The following is a 24,245-nucleotide window of genomic DNA, read 5'->3' as shown; positions in this document are numbered from 1 at the left end:
CTGAGGGGAGAGATGGCATAGAGTTCAATCAGTCAAGGGCACTACCAGAAAGCTGTGACTCACCAGTCACAGAGAAACACACTGGTGCCTAAGAGCAGCCTGTGCTTATGGAGTTCAGAAAGGGATTCTGATAAAAAAGCCCCTAAACCTGACTGGGATCCAAATTATGTTTTTCTTTAAAAGGAGCCACCAAAAACAGTGTACGTGCAAGAAAGGCAGAATCTTGACCTGGTCCCTTTATCTCAGTGTACTCCAGCTTAGAGGGGAGAGCTCAGAACTGTCAGTGACAATGTAAACAGCAGATTAAGCTCCTGCTGAGTAAGCCCAGCTACCTGTGTCTGGGAAGAACTGTCTGTATGCAAAGAGATTATCTCATGTCAGCTATGCAGCCCCTTCCTTCCAAAAGGGTCAGCAGCCAACATCCAAACAGGTATTTTGCAAGTCTGGGTCAGTATGCAAGGCTTGGATTATGGCTGATGCAGAACAAAACCAGCTGGCTGTCATTCCCCAGCTGTTTTACAGGTACTATAAACAAGGTTACATCAATTTCCTTGCACAGTATGGAAACTTTTCTTCCTCATCTCTTAGAAGACCACAGAGAGAGGATAGAAAATTCAGAAGGAAATGAAGTGAAAACACAATGAAAAAGCAGGGATGTTGTACAGATGCTGCAGGTGCTGGTAACATGTCTCTCTCTGGGGAAGCATGAAGGAATGAAATGGTTCTGATGGCAATCCTGTCACTCAAGCCTCTGCTGACAGCAACCTGCACTGCAACTGGTGTTACTATTCTGGGGAGGACTGAAAGTACAGTATGTCCTTGGGATCCATACCTAGCACAGGCACTTGGGAACATCTCAGCCACAGCAAGTTAGCACAGCTCACTTACTTCCAGAGAGAATAATTTAATTCCCAAGAGCCATCAAGGTCACAGACAGCTTGGAACTGCTCTGTTCTCAGCAGTAAATCAATCAAATGCCTCAAAAGTACAATGACAACAATATCTTGTATCTTCCACAAGAAAGATGTTCCACAGAACAGTGTTACTAGCTCTTCTAAAGGCAGCCTCACAGTTCAAAAGTGGGGAAAATAAACAGAAATAGCATTTGTTTTACTCACAAGAATAGGAGTAATGCTTGCTCTAGTTAACATTTGTTTTACAAGTCTGTATCTGTCATAAAGTGGCTTCACAATATGTCTTTCTTCTCTAGTAACCTAGAGGCAGAGAAACCAGAGAATTAATGATACCGGTCACTCCATCACAGACAAGCAAACACAAAGCCGTGTGCTTCTCCTGCCAGGTCACCAGCATTCCATCTAGGAATATAAAACTACCTTACACTGAGGGCATGAAAGGGGGTTTGTGCAGATAAAAGGGAATAACTGGGTGCTTTTTCATTCTCTCTCACTTTAATATTGTGTACTTTTCAGGGAAAAGATTTAAATGGTTCCTAAAAATTAGGGGAGCCTCAGCACAGGCAAACCCTGTATTCAAATATCCATGGAAAAGAGGCAAAAAAGGGACCAAGAAGTGAGGGAAAAGATGTGTGCCTGGCAATGATGATGGTTCTACAGAAATGAAAGGGAAAAAAGAAGAAGATGAAACTGTAGAGAAGGGGGTGGGAACTGTCCTTTCATTTCTGTTTCTGTGAAATCCAGAATAACATTTCTGGTCTTTTCTGAGGAAATTCAATAATCTTGTTTATTTTTCAGACATCTCTTTGCCTCACAGACATATAAGGCGCCAAATGACACCCAACACTTTGCACACTCCAATCACCTTCTGATTTCTGAAAAGGGGGTCTATTAATACATACTTTTTTTCTTTTTTTAGAAGTCAATCAGCAAGTTCCTCAGTTGGCAACACGGAGGCCAATAGATACCTTTATGTTTTGGAGAAGGAAAAAGAAGAACCCCCCACACCAGCATTAAGTTCTGGTCTTACTATTGCTCAAGAGTTACTGCTGTCCATGCACACATTAATGGCAGAGTTTGAAATAAAGCCAAGCATTACCGGCCGTCCATGTTGGCTTTCATAATACAGGAGGCTCTTCTGGAGAGATGTTTTCTCTTCCACCAAATGGTCCTTTGTCATTTTCTATCAAGAATAATTAGCATTTCATCAAACACAAGTCACTTTTATTCGCTATCCAGATGCCTAAGCCAAACTTAGGTTAGTTAACATCGTACAACCCACCTTCCTCCAGTTAAAGCTGTTCCATATTGTCAGCACAAACTTGTAAATATTTTAATACAGAGCAAGGAGAATGTGGTTCATGTTGATAATTTCCCCACTGAGTCTGAAATATGATGGCCCTGGCAAAGGGCTGCTAGCCAGAGGCATCATGATGTTGATAAAGTGGTACCTCAAGTGCTCTATTTCCCCCTTATTGTCTCAGAAAGAGCCTATCCATGACCTCATGCTTACCTTTATATCTTCTGGCAAACATCTCTCAACTCGTTTTTCCTTTAATCTTTTCAAAATGAGTTCTAGTGTAGCCTCCTTAGTGGGCTTCTTCTCTTTCTGCACAACCCGCATCTCATCTTCATTTTCTTCATCCTCTTGGTCAAGAGAGGAACCAAAGCTTTTTGGAAGAGTGTTACTTCGTGGACGTGTTTGAGGTATGAATTCTCCCTCTGAGCTCCTCTGCTTTGCATCTGAAAAGAGAAAAACTGCTCAGTCCAAAGGTTTAAAATAACACAGTTTATTTAACTGCAAGTACAGGAACATAGCAATTTGCATATGGAAAGTTTCCCTCCTAAAGAACTAAAGCCATAAGAATAATTTCATTTTTGAATAATGCAGAATGTAGAAATGAAACATTTTTGTGTGCTGTGGAAGTTTACTGAATGACTTAGCCATTTCAGCCATGAAGATAATTTGTGTTGCAAGAGAAGAAAAATTGTAGCAATCTCTTACCTTTTATTTGCTTTCTCAATTTGGTAAGTTCAGTCATCCATTTTAAAACTTTTGGATTGGCTGCAATATCACTATAGGAAGGCTGAAAAAATACAAATAAACTACATATTAAAACAAACACACTAAATCTTGTTTATAAATACTTCTTTCAAGATTTGTGATGGTAAATGTGAACAGTTACAGGAATGCCACTCAGTATCAGTTCAGATCTCAGTGCCAACAAAAGGAAAACACTTCTGAAAATAAAACTGAAACAACTTCAGCAGCTGAACCAGAGAGTGGTAAGACACTTCTGCTTTTCCACACATCTGAAATGGCCTCAGTCTCTCAGCAGAACTGTCACTCTCTCCTCCTTTGGCTCTGGCGTTCTGGCACATTTTCTAATATTGCTGTTGCTCAGCTCCCTTTTGCAGTGTGTAACAAAATTCTCATTTGTGAACACAATTATTCAATAATGAACTACAAGAGTCACTCAGCCCTCCTGTGCAGTCCTTTATCCTGGGTAAAGACAGAAGTGCTAACCTACCTTACTGTTTTTGTCTTTTTCAAACTGTTCCTCAAATTGCTTTATTTTTTTCTGTAATTTCTTGACAAGCTGATAAGGTGTCTTATCTTCCCTTTTGTCATCTTTTGAGCTAAAGGATGCTCTTCGTGTTCTGTTCAAAAACATTTTAAAAATGTCATTTAGATAATTAAATGAGCACAAACAAGATGTATATTGAAGTCAGAGATGAATAATTTCATTTTTTCTCCAGTTCTTAATCCATTAATTTCAAGTTTTCAGAGCTATATACTCAAACTGCTTTGAGTTGCTGCCTTCAAGATGTGATGTTAGTTTTGTCTCCCTAACATGAGTAATATCCACAACAGAAAAACTGTATTTGAAATTCAAGTGTAATGGACCATTAATTGGCAACTTTCTGGTGCCTGGGCTCTTTACCTAAATTACTATATACTCAGCTGTTCTTCAAGGACTGGGCACAGATAAAAGCCCAGGCTAGAAAATACCACTGAACAATCCTTGGTAATTAAACAGCTTCACTCAACTGTCTCAGGCAAGTTAAGAGATAATTAAGCCAAAAAAGTATCTATATAATTTGTTAGGCTTATAATAAATTTCTTTAGATTTTACTAACGGACTCCTAAAGTATGTGATTTTATATCATCTTTCACACAGCTCCTTGACATTTGCTGCTCTTGCAAGCATTTTTTGTTTTAAGACTGACATGAGAATTTTCCAGAACACTTATTATACAAAGTGCCTGAAACATCCCTCAACACAGCCAGTGAAATCTATGTAGTTCAAGATATTAGCAATACTAATCTAATAATCTACTAGAGCAGATCCTTATTAGTTTCAGAATGAGGAGAACAGCTATTATCATCAGCACTTTTCTGCAGGTCAGTCTTCTACATAATTTTTAACAGTACTTGTTAAATATCTTCTGTGGTTAATTGGACAAAATTTGCACAAGGATCTTTTTGCATCAATAAACCTGCCAGACAGACAACTAGAAACTCTAAACTTTTTCCAATCTCCTGTCTCAGGCTTTCACATTTTTATGAGATTATTTATTCCTTAACAAGCATGCAAATTCTTCTCAACTTCCCTTTCCCAGTAACAGGAGCAGACAGTACAAGTCACAAGTTATTTACAGTTTTGGAGAGTCCCACTGCCCAGTTCACAAATAGAAATAACCTGCAGCTTGTTTAGTGACAACTCTAATAAACTAGGTTAAAAAAATACAACTCTACTTTAATAAACCAGGTTAAAAAAATACAAGGAAAAAAAGCCAGAGCTTACAGAAAATCAGACCAGAATCTAGCAAAGCCTGGTAAACAAAGGATATAAATACTACTTTCAGCCCAGGAAGTGCCATTTGTCCGAAGCCGTGACCAAATGCCAGGGAAAGCTCTGCAATCTTGTCCTATTTTTATCCTCTTTCCCTCAGCATCTGTCAAAGGCCACTTGGAGAGCCACGATCCCACCCCAGCTGAACCTCTGCTCTAACTCCCTGCAGCAGCTCCTGGGCAGGCAGAGCAGCCAAATGGTCACACAATGTTTGACCTTGGTCTTCAGTTCATTCAGATCATGAAAACCCGTGGCAATCTCAAGCAGATGTATTTTCATCCTGGCTTAACACATCCTGCCCCCCAGACTGCATTAAAATACACACCTAACAAAAGAAAGTGCTTTGGATGAAGAGTCCAACGTTTCTGGATCATGTAAGAAACGCTGGCTTTGCCCAAAATCCAAACTCCGATGTGACAAAATTGGATGACAGTCCTCTTCCAATGGATGGTTAGTCATCCTCCCAGCCTGTGGGGAAAGCTGAGCTTCTCCAGATTCACTGTCCTCCTGCCAAGACTTGAAAGCAGGAAATGGATCTAGAAGATAAAAAAAAGACACAAAATGGTACTTTTCTGTTACCAGAACTATCAACAAGAGTCGAAACAAAAATGTGAACCCAATGCTTAGTCTTGTATGCTCTAGAGGATGTGGTGTCATACACAAAGTAAATAAAAACAGTGAAATGCATCAGAAAGCTACAAATTCTGTCATATAACTGAAAGAAAAAGGTACTGAAATGAAGTATGCACACTAGGATCCCTTTTTCAAAGTGTATCTTGGGAGTATGCATTTCTGAGCAGTTCAACAGTGTAAAAGAGCCTTATTTATGTATCAGAAATATTAAATAAGAAGAATATGTTTATTGTCCATTCCAGTATTTTGCTGTGGAAATTAATTTTCATACTGTATGCATGTACTTTGAAAGTTGGTCCTCTTGGTTTTGAAGAAGGTTTAGGGACAATGCCCATTTGCCTAAGTCATTTTCAAGGAGTGTTTTTGGGTTTTATGATAAAATCTACCTTTACAACACTAAGAAAAAGAGATTTCTTAATTTGTGGAAGGCGATTTTTTTAGGAGGGAGATTCCAAAACAATCAATTCCTTCAAATCCCTATGAAAAGCTCCTTGCTAACATTTCTTATAATTGACATGGTTTTCTTGCTGTCTAAAAAAAAAAGCTGACACAGCCTTTCAATTACTTCAATTTAAAATCCCACCCCCCTTTTCCTTTCAGAGTTGCCTGTTCTTTTTCCTAGTTCAAATCAGAAATTTGAAAACTGGGTTCAAAGTGTGCAGAACAACAATAAAACCCACAAAGTAATCTTCAAAAAAAAAAAACCCTTGTACCTGCTTTCCACTGCACATTTACTAAGTATGATTGGGAATTTTTTGTTGTTTTTCATCTGTGATCTTGCCTGTTTGCACAGTACAAGATACAAGAAGGGGACCTTTTTGAATCAACAAAAAAGCTGCAGATCAGAATATTCCCAAGATATAAGGGACAGCAGGTGAAGGGTTAGTTAGAAAGCAAACCATCAACTATCAAAAGGCAGATAACTGAACGTATGGCGAACCATACTTACCCTCCCCTTCTCTCTGCAGATGCATTGTTTTGAAATCAATGAGGGGGAAAGTGATAGGGCATGGCGCTAATAAAATGAAAAAGAATGGCAAAAATACTAAAGTGAACACACAGCACAGTCAGAACAAACTATACATAACATGTAAAGCAGGAAGATACAGTACCAGGGAAAAACATCCCATCTTTTTGGACCAGGCCCTGAGCACTCTCAGCTTCCAAGCAATTCCCATGGCAGGTAAGGATGCTCAGTCCTCAGCCAATTTGAACTTTTTACTGGAAAGGTTTACAAAGAACTGGTAGAGGAATAGTAAAGACTTATTGCAGTTTAATAAGAGACTCGTGCATCCTCACATGAACAAAGGCAAGCTCTAATGTTTTTGATTAGAGCTTGTAAATAATAGAGATGGTGGTGATTTCCAAAAAGCATAGTAAATGCAGAAGAAATACTCAGAAATATAAATCAACCATTCTGCATTTTCACCTTGGGCCAGCAAGCATTTGATGTTGCTTTTCAAGAACTCTGTTGCATACAGGCCTTTAGTTTTCTACTAGATTTGCTTTAATAACCCAAACCTTGTAACTGAATTTGGACTAGTACAGGTTTCTTAACAAAGTCACTCTACTTCAATGGAATGCCACAAGGACTTGCAGTGCCTTGGAAGGCTGAGTTCCTAATAACCATCCTAAACAGGACTGAAGTACAGTCAATGTTCAAACACTTCACAGTGAGATTAAGACCTCTTGCAAAGAACATGATTTAATACCAAGAAGTTATAATATAAATTTATAAAGAGATACACTGCTCTATCTTCAAAACAAGAGTCATAAAGCTATTTGGGGAAGTAAAACCAAAAGCAACTTCATGAGCAGATTTAAGGAAATAATGAAAATGGATGCCACAAACCTTCTGAGAATACATATTAAGTCATCTTAACACAAACAGAGGATGCAACAAAATGTAATGTGCAAGTAAGCAATCAAACTAAATAAAACACTGAAAACATAAACAGGATTTTTATGTTTTAGCTTTTGTTCTTAACTTGGGCAACAAGAATGGAAACCTGGACTCAGTGTCTTTGGGCACCTGCAGTTTGACTTCTCTGTGCCATGACATACCCTGAATGTGCAGTTTGCTAGGGCTCAAGAGCACCAGCCAGCAAATATTGTACAAAACAAATGAAGCCAATCACAAGTTGCAAAACTCATTATTTGCAAAAGGGTTAAAAGAGAAGTGTGGGCTGATGAAGTCAATTAATTTTCAAGACAGTCAAGAGCAGTGACAAACCAACAATCAGTTCTCACCACTTGAGCTTCAGGACAAAGCTGTATGTGCTGACAGCTCGAAGCTGCACTGGTACAGAACACACATTCCAGCTTTACTTCCCTTGTTTTAATCCTTCCAACACTGCAACCACAAGTTAAGTGCAGTGATTCCTTGCTAAGGTTTCACTGTGACACTTAAAGGCATCTCAAGGAACAGCTGTCCCTGTTATAGAGCGGAGCCTGCTGAAAGTTAAAACCCTGTCCCTGCACAGTTAACCTGCATACATCTATCAAGTTGTACTGCAGGTTTTCCAAACCAGAACTGAGTGGCCTGTGGCCATTGCACTGGCAGTGACAGCTCACTGTGGTTTAGCAGCTTAGATCACTTGCATTTTTTAAGGTGTGATGACTCCAACACCAGGCAGAGGAAACATGATATAAGGAAGACATAAAAAGAGAAGTATTTTGAAAAGAAGGTATTGACAAGAGTGTTTTGCTCTGGTTACAAAGGACTTATGGTTGTTTTAAGTAAAACAAACAGTTTTACCAGACATTTGAGCAATAAAATTCAGTCAAGTCACAAGCTCAGGGGATTGCTAAATCTGGAAGGCAGTGAAGAATATGGTCACAAACATAGGGAATCCTGTCTGAGAGAAAACTGTTACAAGTATTTTTCTTCTCCTAAAATGCAAACCAGGGAAGGAGAAGGGGCACAGAAAAACATCCATCTGCAACTTCAGCCTTTATCTGAAAATTCAGAGTTGCTTCAAGTTCTCCAATGACATGGAAACCAAAACAACTGACAGATTTTTTCTGAAAAACTGAAGTATGAACTGCTGTGTTTGGCAAGTTAGTGATTTTAAGTCAAATTCAGTCAATTCAATAGTTTACACTTAATAAAACAAAGACAAACAAGACACAATGATAATTTTAACTAAATTATATAATTTGACAAAGTGTTTTTAAAGACTTGGATGAGAGACTCAGGGTCAATAAAAAACAAAAACAAAACAAAACATGCCACCTAGAATGAAACTTGGACTTCTTTGCTTTCTTTCTTTAGTTTTCCTTATATTTTTTAAGGTCCTTAATTAAGTTGCAGATGGTTCTGAAACAAGATGAGACCTATGTCATGACTTGGTTGATCTTACCATGTATACAGGAATGTGTTGTTGCCTCCTGCTTTTACTTTGTAAATAGTTTTATTCATCACTTCTCCCTAACTATAGTGTGAGCTAAAGAGTGAGAATTACCTTCCCATTTGTCACCATCAGACACATTCTTCAGATCCAGATGTGGTACTTGGACAGCTGGAGCTTCCTCAGGAATATGAACGCTGCCATCCCCCAGCCCCTCTGAATCAGGGTTTGCATTCAGATCACAAGTCTTGCTACTTGAATCCTGTATTTAAAAAACAGAACAATTTTATTATTACCTAGCATCTGGAAATCAGGTACTTAATCAGTTCCAGCACTTCTAGAAATTTTAAAGAAAAAAGAAATCTTTCCCAAGTTGAGGAGTTAAGAAGAGACACACACCCCGAACAGCAATCAATTAATCACATTCCAAAACATTTCTTACATGAGATGCATAAGCATGAACTTGCTGTGCTGCCCTAAGTTTCTGTGAAGTGACATGATGAGCTCTCTAACAGAGGTCCTGCAAGCCCTGCAGCACCAACCACTACAAGATGTTAAAAACTAAATTGATTGTGTTACTTAACATTTTTATTTCTTATAAGAAGCTGTGTATCTGTATATAAACAAAATCTTTCTTACCAGAAATGCCTCTGAAGATTTTCTATCATTGCCATCAAGCAATATACTATTTTCCCTAAAAAGAAGACACACACCTCATTACCATTTTAAATGGACATTAATCATTTAAATGGACAGGAAACACTATACACTCCCCTTATTTTTTTATTTTTTACAAATCCCATGCAGTTTAAGCAGATAGACAGTGCATTTACTTCAGGCAATAATTAAAGCTCTGAGGGATAAAAGTTATATTACTTTTTTTCCACTTTCTGACCTTCACATTGAATTTCAAGTCATGGCATGTAAACAACAACTAGACTTGACCAAAGCTGAAAATAAAACCAGCTCAGACCTTTATTCTCAAATAGAGAGTCAACATTTTAAAACTCAACTGAACAAAACCTGAAATTTCAATCAGTGCTGAACTAAAGCTGCAAATTAACAAAGCTTTCTGGGTAGTCACTGTTGCTAACATTAATTCTTCAATCATTAAGAGCAATAAAATAGGCCAAAATATTTTTTAGAAAATAAAGTTTTCTTCTTCTGCTTCTCTTGCCCAGAACATAGGGCTGTTCACAAAAAAAAAGCTGTAGGTTGATCATATAGGTTTGTATGAGTACAGAAAGGCACAAACCTTTCACTATTATTTTCTTCATCAACATCTTCATCTTCATCACATGGTTTCAATAATATGTCTGCAGTCTGTTAGGAAAAAGTATGTTTAGAAAGATTCAGGAATGGCTCTCTCAACAGAAAACATTTCTATAATCACATCTGACCACCAAACACCCTCAAGAACTAAAACTTTCTGTGTGGGGATGGAAACCACACTTTTTAACCATGTGACATTTTTACATCTCAATTAAGGCCAGTGACCAGGTGTTTTAATCTCCAGAACTCAGATACTGACTTTGTTCTTCAATAAAAGTTGTACCTAAAATTGTCACTCATGACATGAAGTTTGGGGTGACTAAAATCATGGCAGTTTGTACATCCTAGTCTCAAAAACTTTTAAGTTTTTGTTGTATCCAACATATTTGAAATGAAACAAGTCTGACAAACTTTTTAAAGGAGCTACTAATCCCTGTTACTAAATAAAGCAGAAAGAATTGGAAGGGGATGAAAAAGTGCTGTCAGTTCTATGACACCATCTCACAAAACAAGTTCAGATGAACCCATGTCACCACTTTGTTCACTAAAAGTATTTATGCCAAAGCCCAGTACTTGATTTCTTCATAAAAGTGTCTTATTTGGGGGAATAAAAGAAATTTGAAATATAAAATATGTCACTTGGTTTTAGACTTCAGGAATTCTAACAAAGTGATCTTGACAGTGCCTGAAGATAACATCAAGTTACCAGGAGACTTCAAACACACCAACAGTTGCCAGTTTTACGCTGCTGACAGCAACTGACACCCCTGTCAGAAAAAAGACCATTCTTCTGCTGATATTATTTCAGTCCTCAAGTCAAATTCCAATCTGGGGAAACAATTTTTAATTACAGTGCATTTGTCATACTCCAGCAGATAATTTCCACCCTGGAGATGAACTGTACAAGTCTTGCACAGTCACACTTACTCGAGTTGTGGAAACAGCTGCTTCTATTTCCATTTTGGGCCCAAAGGAGAACTCACATGCAGAGCTTTCTTTTCCTACAACCCTAGACACTCCTCTCAAACTCCTTCCACACAGGAGAATCACCACATTTCTCTTTAACCTCTCCCCAAATAGTACAACTCTCCAATTTGAAACAGTGGATTAAAAAGATGGAAAATCTAACATTGAAAAAAACAAAACTCCACACCAAAATGTCACCTTACTACTGCCAGCAATGGACAGAAGTCTATCAAAAAGCAAAAAAAGGCCAAGAATGCCACCAGGTGTGACAAGAAAATATTTCTATTGTGCACTCACAAGCATCATATTCCCCTTTATATCCAATACCATGTTTTATGCATTTGTGCTATAGGATAACAATCTAACTATTTTTTAGACCAAGTTTTGGCACTAAAGGAAAGAACAAGGACAATGAATACATTCTGTGAAATTTAATTTACAGAATGGGATTCCAAACCAATATGCTAGTTTGTGGGAACAACTCAAAAATTTGGCTTGCTAGGTGACTCAAGAGAGTCATTGGGATCCCCAAAAGCAAACAAAAAGCCCAAGAGCAGAACACATCACAATAGTGAAAAGCACTACAGAAACATTTTGTTTTAATAAAAATACAGATTCCAGACAGCTCAGTTTCACTGTGCTAAGGCATCCATTCCCATCTTTGCAAGTTCAAAGATCTATTAAATTCTTCTAGTTAATTTAAGTCTACTAACAATAGGTTTGCTTATCTGTTTATCTTTCAGGAAACTCTCAGGAAGATTTATGGACTCACAGGCAAGAAGCTGAAAACCATTGCAGAAACTCCTCTACACATGTGTGACAAACCTCTCCACCCACATAATTCATCATTTAGATTTGTAACAACAAAAGTGTTACCAAATAAATAAGGAACTATAGATTTGGTTTTTTCCATTGGAAGGTCTTATCTGGCACCTGCATATGCCTGATGCAGAGTGGCAGACTACTCTCTTCTCTTGCACTTTAACTGTTATCCTTGATTTCATTTTTGTCAGCACATATTTCACAGAATTCCTTGATTGCATCAACTAGGGAAGAGATAAAGATGTGCTGAAAAGAACAGGACATCTCTGCCTACCACAGAAGCAACTGGAAATAGAGAGGAAAGGCTGTAATTAGCTAATGACAAAACCAAACCTTCCTAGCACAAGCACAGCCAACAGGCTGCAAGGTCTCAAAGCAACTGCTACCCTTTCCTGATCCATGCAAGGGGACTCTGGGCTGTGCTGCAATCTCAGCTCCACAGCTTCTGCTCCTCAGGAAGCCTTTACTAACACAGAGGCTGTTCCAACCAGTGCCAGTTGCATACACCAACTTACCTCAGCAGAAGGAAGGGCTGGTATCTGTGAAAAAGAATGGAAAAATATCAGTCAAAATACCCAGAGATTTCTCAGTGCACATGGCACAACAGGAAGACAACACAGAGCAAGAGCACCCTGTAATGCTACATCAGAGCTCTTAGGAAAACTTGGATCTCTAGAGCACTAAAGTTGCAGCAACTTGTGATTTGATATACAGGAGATTCTTCCTCTCACCTGAATGCTTTCTTCTTCCTCAGTTACAGTATCATGTTTCATAGCTTCACTGTCTAAATCAGTGCAAACCAATACTTCAGAGCAGTCTCCTGTGTTTTCACTGCTACCAGTGTCATTATCTTCAATAACATCATTCCTAAAGATACAAACAGAAAGACTTTAGAAACCTGTTGTAACACCTTTAAAAGAAAAAAAAAATAAACACTTTTTCCCTCCCTTAAACATTATCAAACATCAGGATGTTTTTTGCTTGGGTTTCTTTTTGAACAGAATTATTCTGACCTGTAGGCAAAATTAATTATTAATATGATGTTTTATACATCCAGACATGATAGACATATTAAAATGTATTTATTTGCTTCTTGTCTGAAGAGCCAGGCATACACCCCACACTTACTATACTAACCTAAGGAATTAAAACACAATAGCCTGAAGCAATGACATCCTGAAACTACAGGGACTCAATGACACTGCTGGGGCTACACTGCTCTCAGTACTGAAGCCAGTTACTTTATAGCTACTGTCACTGGGTTCCCCTCCAGTGAGAAATCCCATTATTTCTAACATTTAATCTGCTGAGACTTCAACTTAAGGCATGTAACATTACAGCCAGATTAAAACTAATTGACACCATATTTGTATTCACATAAATTCTTTATGTGCCACCACATGACTCTGTCATTCATCACAAGCCTTTGACTTCTTTGCCTTCCTTGTTCTCGCTCAAAAAGAATTCCAGACAACATCAAGAAAGCTACCTTCTCTATCAGATATACAGAAAATAAACAGGATGGGTTGAAAATGAACATTTTAACTCCTTTTTCTTAATTCCAGCCATTAAATTAGCACTAAGAAATTGGCACTGGATCACTGCTTTTTTCAGTTCTTAATTTAACTGTGTATTTGCCTTGTGCACAGTCTGCTGCTTTAAAGAACCCAGACACCCCCTTGAAGAACAATATCATGTGTCCTCTCTCACAGTTAATCCACAGTGGAATGATGATCAGAAGCATTTGCAGCACTGCCTGTGCCAGAGGAGGATACTGGTTTCAAACCAGCACTGATGGCACTTGGAGCCTCCCCCTCTGAGATCAGCCAACCTTTACAGCACTTACACTGGGACTGAAGGAATTCAGCTGCTCCAGGGCTGTGAGGCAATTACCCACTTACAAATTACTTCAAAGACATTGAATCTTTAGCACTAAAACTCAGATTTAATTGATCATTACCAGCAATGATTATTACTTTTATGATCCACTACAAAATTTATTCCTGTCTTCTAAAACCACTAAAGATTGAACAATTTAGAAAAGAGCATCTGAGTCACTGAACACTTCATGTATTTCAGGTTTTGTTCATGTATTCCAGCTCTGAGCAACAAAGAAATTTAGGTACTGAAATCTTAACAACACATTCTTGAAATCTGGGTATTAATCACCACTACTTATTTTTAATGAAGTACCAAAATGTACCCACTTCCAAATGCTGCCATGGCAATCACTACACTCAGAATCTGTCCTGATTTACAAAAAAAAATAAAATCTGATCAAATAAGGTTGGAACTGTATGCAAATAGACCCACATTCTATCAATTTTTGGCTGTTTCATTGCCACTGGCAGCCAGAGCAATAAAGTAGCTACATTGACATGGAAAGACAGGGTTCTGAAACAGAATCTACAATAGCTTTAAGATGTTTTTGCACAGAATTCAGCAGTAAAGCAGATACTACACTTTACAGCATTTTCAGCTACAAGATCAATTTAAAATACTTGCTTCAGGAGCTACTGATTACTGGCACCTGATGGAAGTCGATTTGCTTTAAAATAGATAAAACTGAAGTTAAGGGCCAAAGTTGTAGCTTTTGGGTGAAGGTGGGGGATTAGGGTAGGTTTTTTTGGAAGACTTAAGATACACAATCCTACAGAATTCATTACAGACACAACAAAATCTTACTGGTTGTTAGATCCTTCCTCGTCCCCACTGGGATTTTTTGTTTCATTGTTACAGCCCAGTCGTTGTTGCTGTATGTGTTTCAGATCGTTGTCTAAGCTGCTCTGCAGGTCGAAAAGATGCTGTTCCACAGCTGCTCTGATTGTTCTTTCTAAAATGCTAAAAAAAAAAAGATGGAAAAGTCCTATTAAGAGATCTACTTTTGCATTGATCATGTAGACAGAAAGGCAGAGATAAACCTTACACGACAATAATATTTGATGGCAATACTTCAAGGCAAAAGAGACTAGTATTTCCAGAAAGCAGTGGAAATGACTGATTTACATGAAGTATTAGGAAGTTTATCAACAGTATTTTAAGAGTAATCAACACACTAAAATAATTAACCTATTTTTTAACAACTATACACAAAAACTTATAATAGCCTCCTATATTAATGTGACAATAAAATACTGTGCGTATAACAGGTCAGAATCAACCCTGGAGCAGGCTCCACTTCATCACATGTGGCTGCACCCTCTCCTGAACAGGGCTGTCACCTTAAAAGGCAAAAGCCAACAAACAGCAGCAACAATCAGCAAGTACCTGATGAAGGACACAGGATACACCCAAAATTTCATTAAAAAGAGAACAGTATTCTTTAAAAACAGACTGCTCTGCTGAGCACCTCTCAGGCAGCTCATCCCCAACACAAAAGAGGGCTCTAAAAATCTGCCTGTAAAAATCTTAAGCTATTTAATCCCATTTTAACTGAAATGGTGCTTTTATTTTTTCCTCCACATATGTACAAAGAATTCCACTGAACTTTATTCAGCATCACTTGTGCTAAAATTACAATATGAATTCTATTATAAAATTAAGTAAAAAATTTCAGATGTAACTAAGTGTAAAACCAAAGTTTTGGACTCTGGATGCAAGCACATTCTGCTCTCATGCTCCTGCAGTCAACAACACTGACAGGCATTTGCTATTTCCTGCATTAGTGTTAAATGCCACCACACTAAAATATGTTCCTTCATAACTGTAATCAAACCTGCTGCATTCATTTGAAAGGATACATAACTTCTATGCATGTTCTAGTAAGAGCGCAATTCAAACATTTTATATTTTCATTATACTTACTCTGCAGAGGCTGGCAAGATACTTATGGGAGAGATATGAGCACTGCAATAAAGAAAGAAAAATTAATATAATGCAAAAACGTATCACACTAAATAGAAGTCTTGAAGTCAACAGAAAGCAACTGTTGACTTCAAGATACTAAAATATACTTAAATATTGCATGTGATGCAATATTCTACTTCTAACAGAAGTAGAATAAACATGAAAGGAACACCCTGATTTGCAGTCCTTTATTATTTAAATAACAAAATCTTAAGGAGCAGCATCACGAGGCAGAAAGTTGTAGAAGTAGCAATGCAGATTTCTGCCTCTCAAGAGCCAATATTTGTTGTGTTATGAGGCTCCAAGCTCTCAGATGTATGGTCTTTCCCATGGGAAATACTAATCATTTTGTAGTCAAACATTTCCTGATACCTTGCTTAAGAATGCAGATTTTAACCTTGCTGCCTAAAGCAAATTCCAAATTACTGTGCTTTCCTCCACAGGTTCTTCCCACTGTTGCATAATTTTGTTCTGCAATGCTCAACAGATCTACAACACTCTCTGAGCACAGCCACAACATTCCAAGTAGAAGGCAGATTTTGGGACAGGAGCCTGATTTTTATAAAGCATCTGGAAATCTCCAGGCAAAGCCACTTCAGCCTAGAAAGCTCCTCAAGGAGGGGTGGGAGGGTGGAAATAAACACAACTAACACAAGCCAGTTAACTCATGCATGCGTGGTCCCTCTACAATTTTTCATTAATATGATTAAAATCTTATTATAAACAGAATTCTTAAAACTTCAGACAAAGTGACAAAGAACAAAAGATGAGAAATCTGCTATAAACAACCCTGAATTGCAACACACACATCTCACTCAGAAAAAAATTAATATTAATTTCAGCTTCAATTGGAGGCAGGGAGGGAGGTAAAAAAAGGCTTTTTCTTTCTATTACAGATAATTAAGCTCAAAAAGCTGAAGAAAATGTTATTCTACTCTTTACCATGCAACAACACTGCTACCAAAGTTGATTAAAAATATTATTTTCATGAATGCATATGGTAAACCCTGAAATACAAGGGAGCTTGCCACTCCCATGGAGAACTGAGCAAGTTATTACCTCTGTGAGGTGTCCTATCAGTTTTGACTGCTCTGAGCCTTGCTTGCACTAAAAAATGCAGTCTCTATTTACCCAAGAATAGTTTCAACACAGCAAAGAATACCTTGGTTGGAACTTAGAAGGTTTATTAGTAGTTCCACCACCAGAGAGAAATCACCTCAAGCAGACTCTTTATTTTTCCTTCCTCCAAGTAGGTGAAACACAAGCAATAAAGGGCTTTCAAACATAAGGTGATAAAGTGGTTAAAGTATTTATTTTAAAAATAACTATACTCGTTTGCCTTAGACACCTTGTACTGGGCCAAGAGCAGAGTGCATAGCATTTAAAGCCCATATGACACAAAGTGAACAAGCAGGTGCTCACAGATGCTTTTAATTTCTTTTCTTCCCTTTTTCAAAAATGGAAACTGGCTGACAAATCAAGTTCATCTTATGATTTGTGTGTGTGTTTGCCTGGTGAAAAGCCAAAGCTGATCTATTCCAAATGCATTGACAGAACAGGCAACACTCCACTTCTATTTCAAAGCAGACACAGCTTCAGGAAATTAAAACACCTGACATAGAAGTCAGATCTTGTAGCCACTGATTCAAAGCTGCAGATCAAATAACTGAGGAGGGACACACTGACATTTTATATTTTTCTTACCAACAAAAAAATGGCAGGAGGGAGTTTACAGCTTAGGATATTTACATGTCATTTGTATTCCCATGCACAGAAGTTCAGCATAGCCCTATGACCTGTACAAAGTCAATTTCCTGATAAACATACTTTGTATTAGCAATACTTGAAATAAAAAATGAAAATATGAAGCTACCAGTTTAGCTTCATGAACAAAGTAAGATAAAAGAAGCATGATCTTGGAAAAAAATCCCAGTAATATTTCAAAATATGACACATGTGGTTTTAAGTATCCATCTCAGTAAGTTCTACAAAGTTGTATTATGAAAGGTATGCCTGTATTCTAAAGGTACAAATACACAATTGTGTAGATTGAAACTGAATTACTATTAAAACAGTCACTCCTTGAACAAATTGGTAGAAAAAAATGAGGCAATTAGAGCACAGAACACTGCAACACCCTAATTGCAAAAGAGAGCAAGAAAAACTCAGTCAAGGGCACAAGTACAAACACTATTTATAGGAAACTGATGACTTGAAAACCTTTTCTTCTACCACTTGAGACAATGAGGAAATGTGTCAAGAATAGGGAGAATCAAACTCATCTCCAAAGAATCCAGATGATTCCAGCCATGGTTCAGAACAAAATTTTCCATCCTAGTGTGTAACCTTCAGCCCCCAGCACAGGATGGTTCTCCAGTGCTTTCACTCAATACCTTTGGGAGCATTAGAGGTACTCAGCAAAAGCTGTGCATAAATCAGCAGTATTACAAATCCTAAAGAATCCTCTTACTACATGAGGAATATCTTACATCTTCAACAAATCACTTTAGCAATTAAGCACTTTCTGAAACAAATATGACAACCTTAAGTGAAAAGCCATTACAACTTCTAAGCCCATCTCCCACAGTTCAAGGATACTTTTCAAAAGCTGTAATTTATAATGCCAGACAGAGCCCTAACGCAGCATGACACAGCAAGAGACAGAAAGGTAAACATCTTTGTTTCATAATGCTAACTCCCTCCTGAGAATCCCTCCAGCATTAGCTCCCTAACCAGAAAAGGTCCCAGTAAAAACATATCTCGAGCAGAAAAATACATTAACTGGAGATAAAACATGTCCGAGTTTTCCTTGGTAATCTCCTGACTGAACACAGATTCTTACTTCTCATTAAAATCATCAGTTGTGGTATTATTTCATTTTGTATCTCCAAACCACATTTAATCTCACATAATTGTAAAAGTTAAAGCCTTACTTACGATCAAACCAAAATTACATTTTCTTTTCATATATTTACCTGTGCAGCAGAACTTTGCAGGCCATTCTGATTATTCTTGCTATGCCAAAAGAGCACTTCAGGTAAAAATGCTTCATCTGGAAGGCAGCAAAGCGTGCTGAGGGCTGCTGGCTGTGCATGCTGCTGCCTGTGCTCCGGGGGCTGCCTGCGAGCGGCACCTCTGGAGTGCTGCACTAAACCCTGCAGTCTAAATAGAAATCGACTGCAACATGAGGTCACTCCTGACAATAAGCTGCCCAATCAACACTTGAAAGCTCTCCTAACGTGTTGTTTACACATTTTCCAGGATGGAAGGAGGAAAAAGTATTTGGATGCTAAAAACAGGACTACATTAAAATAATAATGTATTCTCTGGCAGGTTAGGCAGCTCTTCTGTTCGGTCAGCTATACCATGGATTTTATCTCCTTTGGCAGGTGTTAATATCATCACTTCTCTCTGATCAGAGCTAATTAAATAACAAAAGGGTTAACAAAAATATCCCAGAAGCAGTGAGGATGTTGCCCTTGTCACTGCATTTAGTAGAAACAAAGTAAACTGTTTATGTAACTTACTGCCTGTCACATCTCATATTTTTACACATATAATTTTGAAAACTCCAAAACCAAAGAGATTTTATATTAGGCTTCTGACTGACAACATTTGAGATGAACTGCCCAATTAAAGCAAATATTACTTGGCAAGGCTCAGGGATGAAAAATTGGGAGTAATGAGAGAGAAAGATTCTAAAGTACTTATTTCAACAGCATGTCTTTAAATTCAGCTGCAATGCTGAGTCAGTAATTCTTTACTCCAAAAGTCAGGACAGCAGAAGGGAAAGAGCCGTGAGGAAAAGGCTTCTGGTAAAGGAGAACCAATTTCCTTTATGTGCTCAACACCAACCTGCGAGCAACAAATGCTCCCTGCTGGGTAATGGGCTCAAAGATCACTCCCCAGGTTTATGAGAAATACCATTTTCAAGCAGTCACTAAACCCAAGTGCATTAATGATTATCCACATTCTCACAAGATCTCTAACTCAAAGTCAAATTAACACCATGCAGTGCAGGAAGGTCATAGGTTTCAGCAAGAACAAACAGAATGAGTGGAGAAAAAAGACAGTGAGCAAAATTAGAAGCAAGTTATAGTCCCAATAACAAGGAGGAAGGTCAGATGCCCCATTGTACAAATCAAGATAAACAATCTCTTTTAGTACTCTTCATAGAGACACCAAAATACACAGATATTTGCTTCCCAAAATCTGACAACAGCAAAAAGGAAACAAAACCCCAGCTTAAAGAACTACAAGACTCATGTTTAAGCTTACTATATAAGCTGCCACAGGCTCTACATCTGGACAAAGATAAATAATCCAAATAAATCCAAATTAACATCTGCTTTCTTAATTAATTTTTTTTTTTTTTTTACATTGAGAAACTGAAACCAGAAAAAGGCCACTAAATGTGTACATAAAACCCATCAGGTTTGGGAAAATATTTATAGTGGTTAAACAGTATTTATAGTGGTTAAAAGTCTAATAAAGAGCACTTTCTCATTCACTTAATTTCTTTTTAACTGTTTCCTGCAGTTGTTCTGGTTTTACAGTCAAAATTCTCCTTCTTCTAAAGGATTCCTCCTTTTACTTCCCAACAAATTATTTAAAATGCCAACCATAATTAATGCCTATTCATTTTTAATTAACCTTAAACATCTAGTAAAAATGTTTGTCTCTCCAGGCTATCCAATTTAAACTCTCAAACATGTTGAGTTTGTCACTACTGCTGTGTTTACACATTCCAGAAGCAACCTAATACCTGCGAATAGTTAAACTGCAACTTTTTTCAATTTAGTTCAAACTAAAAACAAGAAGCTTTATTACTGATAAAGATAATTAACTATTAAAATATAAAATTATTAAAAACAGAATAATCATACCATCATTATTTGGTATTTTACAGCTTCTTGCCATGAAGCAGAATAAAGCATGCAGCCAGCAGCTGAACACATTCCAACCAAAAATCCACATTCTTGAAACTACCCATTCTTAGGCAGCAACTTACTAGTGATTTTGCCTCCATTTCTTCTGCTTTTAGTCCCATTTTTATTATAAATTCCTCCTCACTCATCCCTACAAGTTCTTACATGCAATGCCCATACCAAACACATGCTGCAGAGGGGAAGAGGTAAAACTCACCATCTGTAGAATGTAAACTCTAAGTACAAATAAAGCAGACTTAACAATAAAACCTTGCATACTACAAACAAGTAAAATATAAATCTGTGTATTAAGCAAGCACCAATAAGCTATAAAATGAAAGTATGATTTTATGTTTACACATTCTTTTATGGGAACTGCTCTTAAAGCTGGGTCATCCTCCAACATTCCTGCCTATATCACATTTTGCAACTTCCAAACCTGCCCACAGTTCTCTAGCAGCACCTGACAAGAAACAGTCCCAGGATTTCCCATTGGAAGGATGGTACAGAACAGGTTTGGATCTACCAGTATGCAGATTCTTCTTATTTCTACTGTAGAATTTACTGTTTAAATACCACTTTACAGTTTCACTAAAATATGCTCTTTTTAACTTTCCCTGCATAAATCCCCATCCTTAATCTCATCTGATCCTACAGGCATTCCTCTGCTGAATTTGGGAACAGTTATTTTAACCCACATTTTACTATTATAAGAACTGCACCTACTTCTAAAGCTTCACTTTGCAGACACCAACATTTATCTCAAAAGTCTGGCAGTTTCTCTCTCTGACAGAATAAATTACAATCCAAACCTTAAATCCAAACTCCAAGGCAGAACCAATTTACCTTGTTGATGCTGTAACATTCCTGGAATCTGAGAGACTCCCTGTCATATCTAGATGCACCACAGCTGGCCTTTCCACAGGTTTCTCTGTGCTGTCTTCTGGAAGTTCTTCTGACTGCTCAAGCTTTACATCTTCCTCTTCTTCCAAGAGATCATTGATCTAAAAAACATTTAATCAAAGTTAAGGTCTTGAAAAGTTCCTTTCAAGAGGTCCAGGGAACTAAAAGAGCATGAAAGGTATGAAAGTAACATGAAGAAGGAAGTAACTTTCAATTTTAGGAAAAAACAGGCATACTAGACTTGCTTTTATGTAAAACTGTAAATTCTACACCATTAAAATGCTGCTCTTGAACACTGGACAAAAACTGAAAAGCACGAAGCACCTCTGATGCCAAAAATGAACACAAGCAGAATGAAGAAACAATAAAATCCCAACCACACTGAAATACTGAACTACACAACCTTTCTTCTCCTATGTCTAAAACTGATAATTCTCCTCTATTCCACAGGTAGCCTTATTCATGTATCAGAGCATTTTCAAACCTTCCTAGGGAAGGCAATACAGAAGTCTATGAACCCAAACTTCAAAGCTCTGAATGAACACTTACAAAGTTTCTGTGCTCTCGTCTATTTTTGTTTCTTTGTTTCCAAACACAGATGTTTTTACTAAAGCAGCAAAATATAGCCAATTTAAAAAGCAAAACAGTATAGCCAAGTGGTAACTCAGGACAGCAAACTTTATTTTTTAAAAAGCAACTATGTCTAAAACATGAAAAGGTAAAGAGAAAAAAGTGATTCTGTTTGACTCCCAAGCTGCCTCTCTGACTGATTACCGATCTCCCAATCTTGCAAACTCAAAAATTAAAGCAGCAGCCTCAAGAAAATATGTTTTATAGTATCTGTCACCAGTGTAAAACAAAAACACCAAATTAAGAAAAATTGAAACTTCAGAAGTTTAAAATTACACAGAAGACAGAGAGAAGATATTTGTTAGTTTTTCAAAGGGGTGTAGCGTGTTACATGGCACCACATTCCAGGCAACAAATGCATTTATCCCTGATTTTCCCAGTGAAGCAAAGGCAAGGCCACCCACACACTGGGGCAGCTGCTGTGCCCTGCAGGGACCGCGGGCGGCCCTTCTGTCCCACCGCTCTGGCCTGACAGAAGTGCACTGTTGACATCTGGTGGAGACACCACGAAATTAAAGGGACACCCCACCAGCCCTCCAGCTAAGGGAAAAAACAAACAAAACCACACACCAAACAGATTTTGTGCTTTTTGCTGAAACATGTAACGAGGCACAGCCAAGGCAGTAATTTCAAAGCATGAAAGCACAGAGCACCTCTGGTTTACAGAGCAGTGATCCCAGCCCAGTGACTCCTCCAGCTGCAGGAGCCCCAGCCCAGCTTTGCTCAGCAGCTCCCTGCATGCAGCAGGGCTGGGCAGCTCTCAGTGCCAGGTTCCTGCAGGGAGCTTTGCAGTGTTTGCTCCAGGAGCTCTCACAGCACACACTGCTCACTCCAGAACCTGCTGCCCAGCCTGGCACACCAGATCAGCACCTACTGCAGGGGAGAGGAAGCAGCCAAGTGCCCCAGTACTTGCCTTACCTGTCTTGCTAGAGGAGGGGTTTGTGAGACAGCCTGTAAAATTCAGTACTCTTTGTTACCTACCTCAGCAACTGCTTATTTTTCCCCCTTTTCCTCTTTACAGAAAATCCATCATTTTCAACTCTTAGAATCAGAAACACCATTCAAAAACTTTGGCACAAGAAAGCCCCACTGATAAGATCATCAAGTGGAGTGTGAGACCCTGCATGTTCCTGTAAGACACACCTAGAAACACCCTTGACCAAGACCAACAACAGAGTTGTTCTTCATTTGATCAAAAACCAGTTATTTATTCCTAAATTGGTAATTAGAAAGCTGTTTATAACAGTGTCTGTGTTGGGCAGGATATCACTGTTGGTTTAGTTCCTATGTATTTTTCAATATAGTACAGCTACACTTACTATAACATCAAGAATTTCATAAGCACTAAGAAAATGCCAGGTTTTGTCAGTTGGCAACAAACTTCTAAGTCATACTAAAGAAAATGTACTTCAATAAATCTTTCATAAACATAAATGTGTATAACAGACAGTTAAGTGGTAACATATAGCCATTCAAAATATTCTTACCTGCTCAGTTATTGAGCTTAAATCATTAGTAGATGAAAAATCTTCCTCTTCATTTTCAAAAAACTCATAGTAGTTCTCCAGAAGTCCTGCCATTATTCTGCTAACTAGTTCCTGTTCTTTCAGATCCTCCACATCTGTGTAAATGCTGAAGATTTCAACACTGTTTTAGTTTAAAAATCTAAATGCAACATTTCCCCAAAGAACACCTCTGAATGTCTTCTATGACTAAGTGCTATACTTCACACCATTACCCCCTACCCATTGTGAACACACAGAACTTTAGGCATGCCCTCACACTACTGCCTTATAAAGCTTTATACTATTTTATATTTAAAAATCATGAATTAGCAACTCTTCAGTCAACTAAATTTTCATGAGGAGTATTTAAAAGTCAAATATTTTCCTGTGGAGAGGAAACAGCAGTATAAGCTGGTACTTTACCAGCCTTTTCCCAGAACTGTATATTTGTGCTACAAATAGTAGCCTTACATATTATCATTAAAATATTTGAGCCTCAGAATAAATACAATAATGCAACCATCAAAACAGTGGTTTCTCATGCCACAGCTCAGAGACAAGCTGCTGTTTAAATCTTAGCAAAAATTGTAAAACCAAACTGGGGTGAGAGAGTGGGTGG

The 24,245-nt window shown here is 37.9% G+C and overlaps 1 protein-coding gene across 4 annotated transcripts in view; it reads right to left on the bottom strand.

Moving 5' to 3' along the window:
* FAM13B (family with sequence similarity 13 member B) overlaps nucleotides 1–24,245 on the bottom strand; it is a 44,376-nt gene that overhangs the window by 5,360 nt on the left and 14,771 nt on the right. For 2 of the 4 annotated variants that reach the window (XM_066559877.1, XM_066559879.1), the window contains exons 6-21: nucleotides 23,609–23,753; nucleotides 21,435–21,592; nucleotides 15,619–15,660; nucleotides 14,500–14,655; nucleotides 12,546–12,681; nucleotides 12,330–12,353; nucleotides 10,010–10,077; nucleotides 9,394–9,448; nucleotides 8,869–9,016; nucleotides 6,354–6,419; nucleotides 5,097–5,307; nucleotides 3,446–3,575; nucleotides 2,920–3,001; nucleotides 2,428–2,657; nucleotides 2,014–2,097; nucleotides 1,119–1,214 (exon numbers count right to left, since the gene is read on the bottom strand). In XM_066559877.1, coding sequence (XP_066415974.1) covers nucleotides 1,119–1,214; nucleotides 2,014–2,097; nucleotides 2,428–2,657; nucleotides 2,920–3,001; nucleotides 3,446–3,575; nucleotides 5,097–5,307; nucleotides 6,354–6,419; nucleotides 8,869–9,016; nucleotides 9,394–9,448; nucleotides 10,010–10,077; nucleotides 12,330–12,353; nucleotides 12,546–12,681; nucleotides 14,500–14,655; nucleotides 15,619–15,660; nucleotides 21,435–21,592; nucleotides 23,609–23,753 — 1,831 coding nt within the window. The remainder of the gene's footprint in view (nucleotides 1–1,118; nucleotides 1,215–2,013; nucleotides 2,098–2,427; nucleotides 2,658–2,919; nucleotides 3,002–3,445; nucleotides 3,576–5,096; nucleotides 5,308–6,353; nucleotides 6,420–8,868; nucleotides 9,017–9,393; nucleotides 9,449–10,009; nucleotides 10,078–12,329; nucleotides 12,354–12,545; nucleotides 12,682–14,499; nucleotides 14,656–15,618; nucleotides 15,661–21,434; nucleotides 21,593–23,608; nucleotides 23,754–24,245) is intronic. The other 2 variants (XM_066559881.1, XM_066559880.1) reach the window with 2 other exon arrangements.

Source organism: Molothrus aeneus, chromosome 15 (genome assembly GCF_037042795.1).
Source record: "Molothrus aeneus isolate 106 chromosome 15, BPBGC_Maene_1.0, whole genome shotgun sequence".
NCBI classification, from domain to species: domain Eukaryota; kingdom Metazoa; phylum Chordata; class Aves; order Passeriformes; family Icteridae; genus Molothrus; species Molothrus aeneus.
This window is presented reverse-complemented; position numbering and strand designations above follow the sequence as displayed.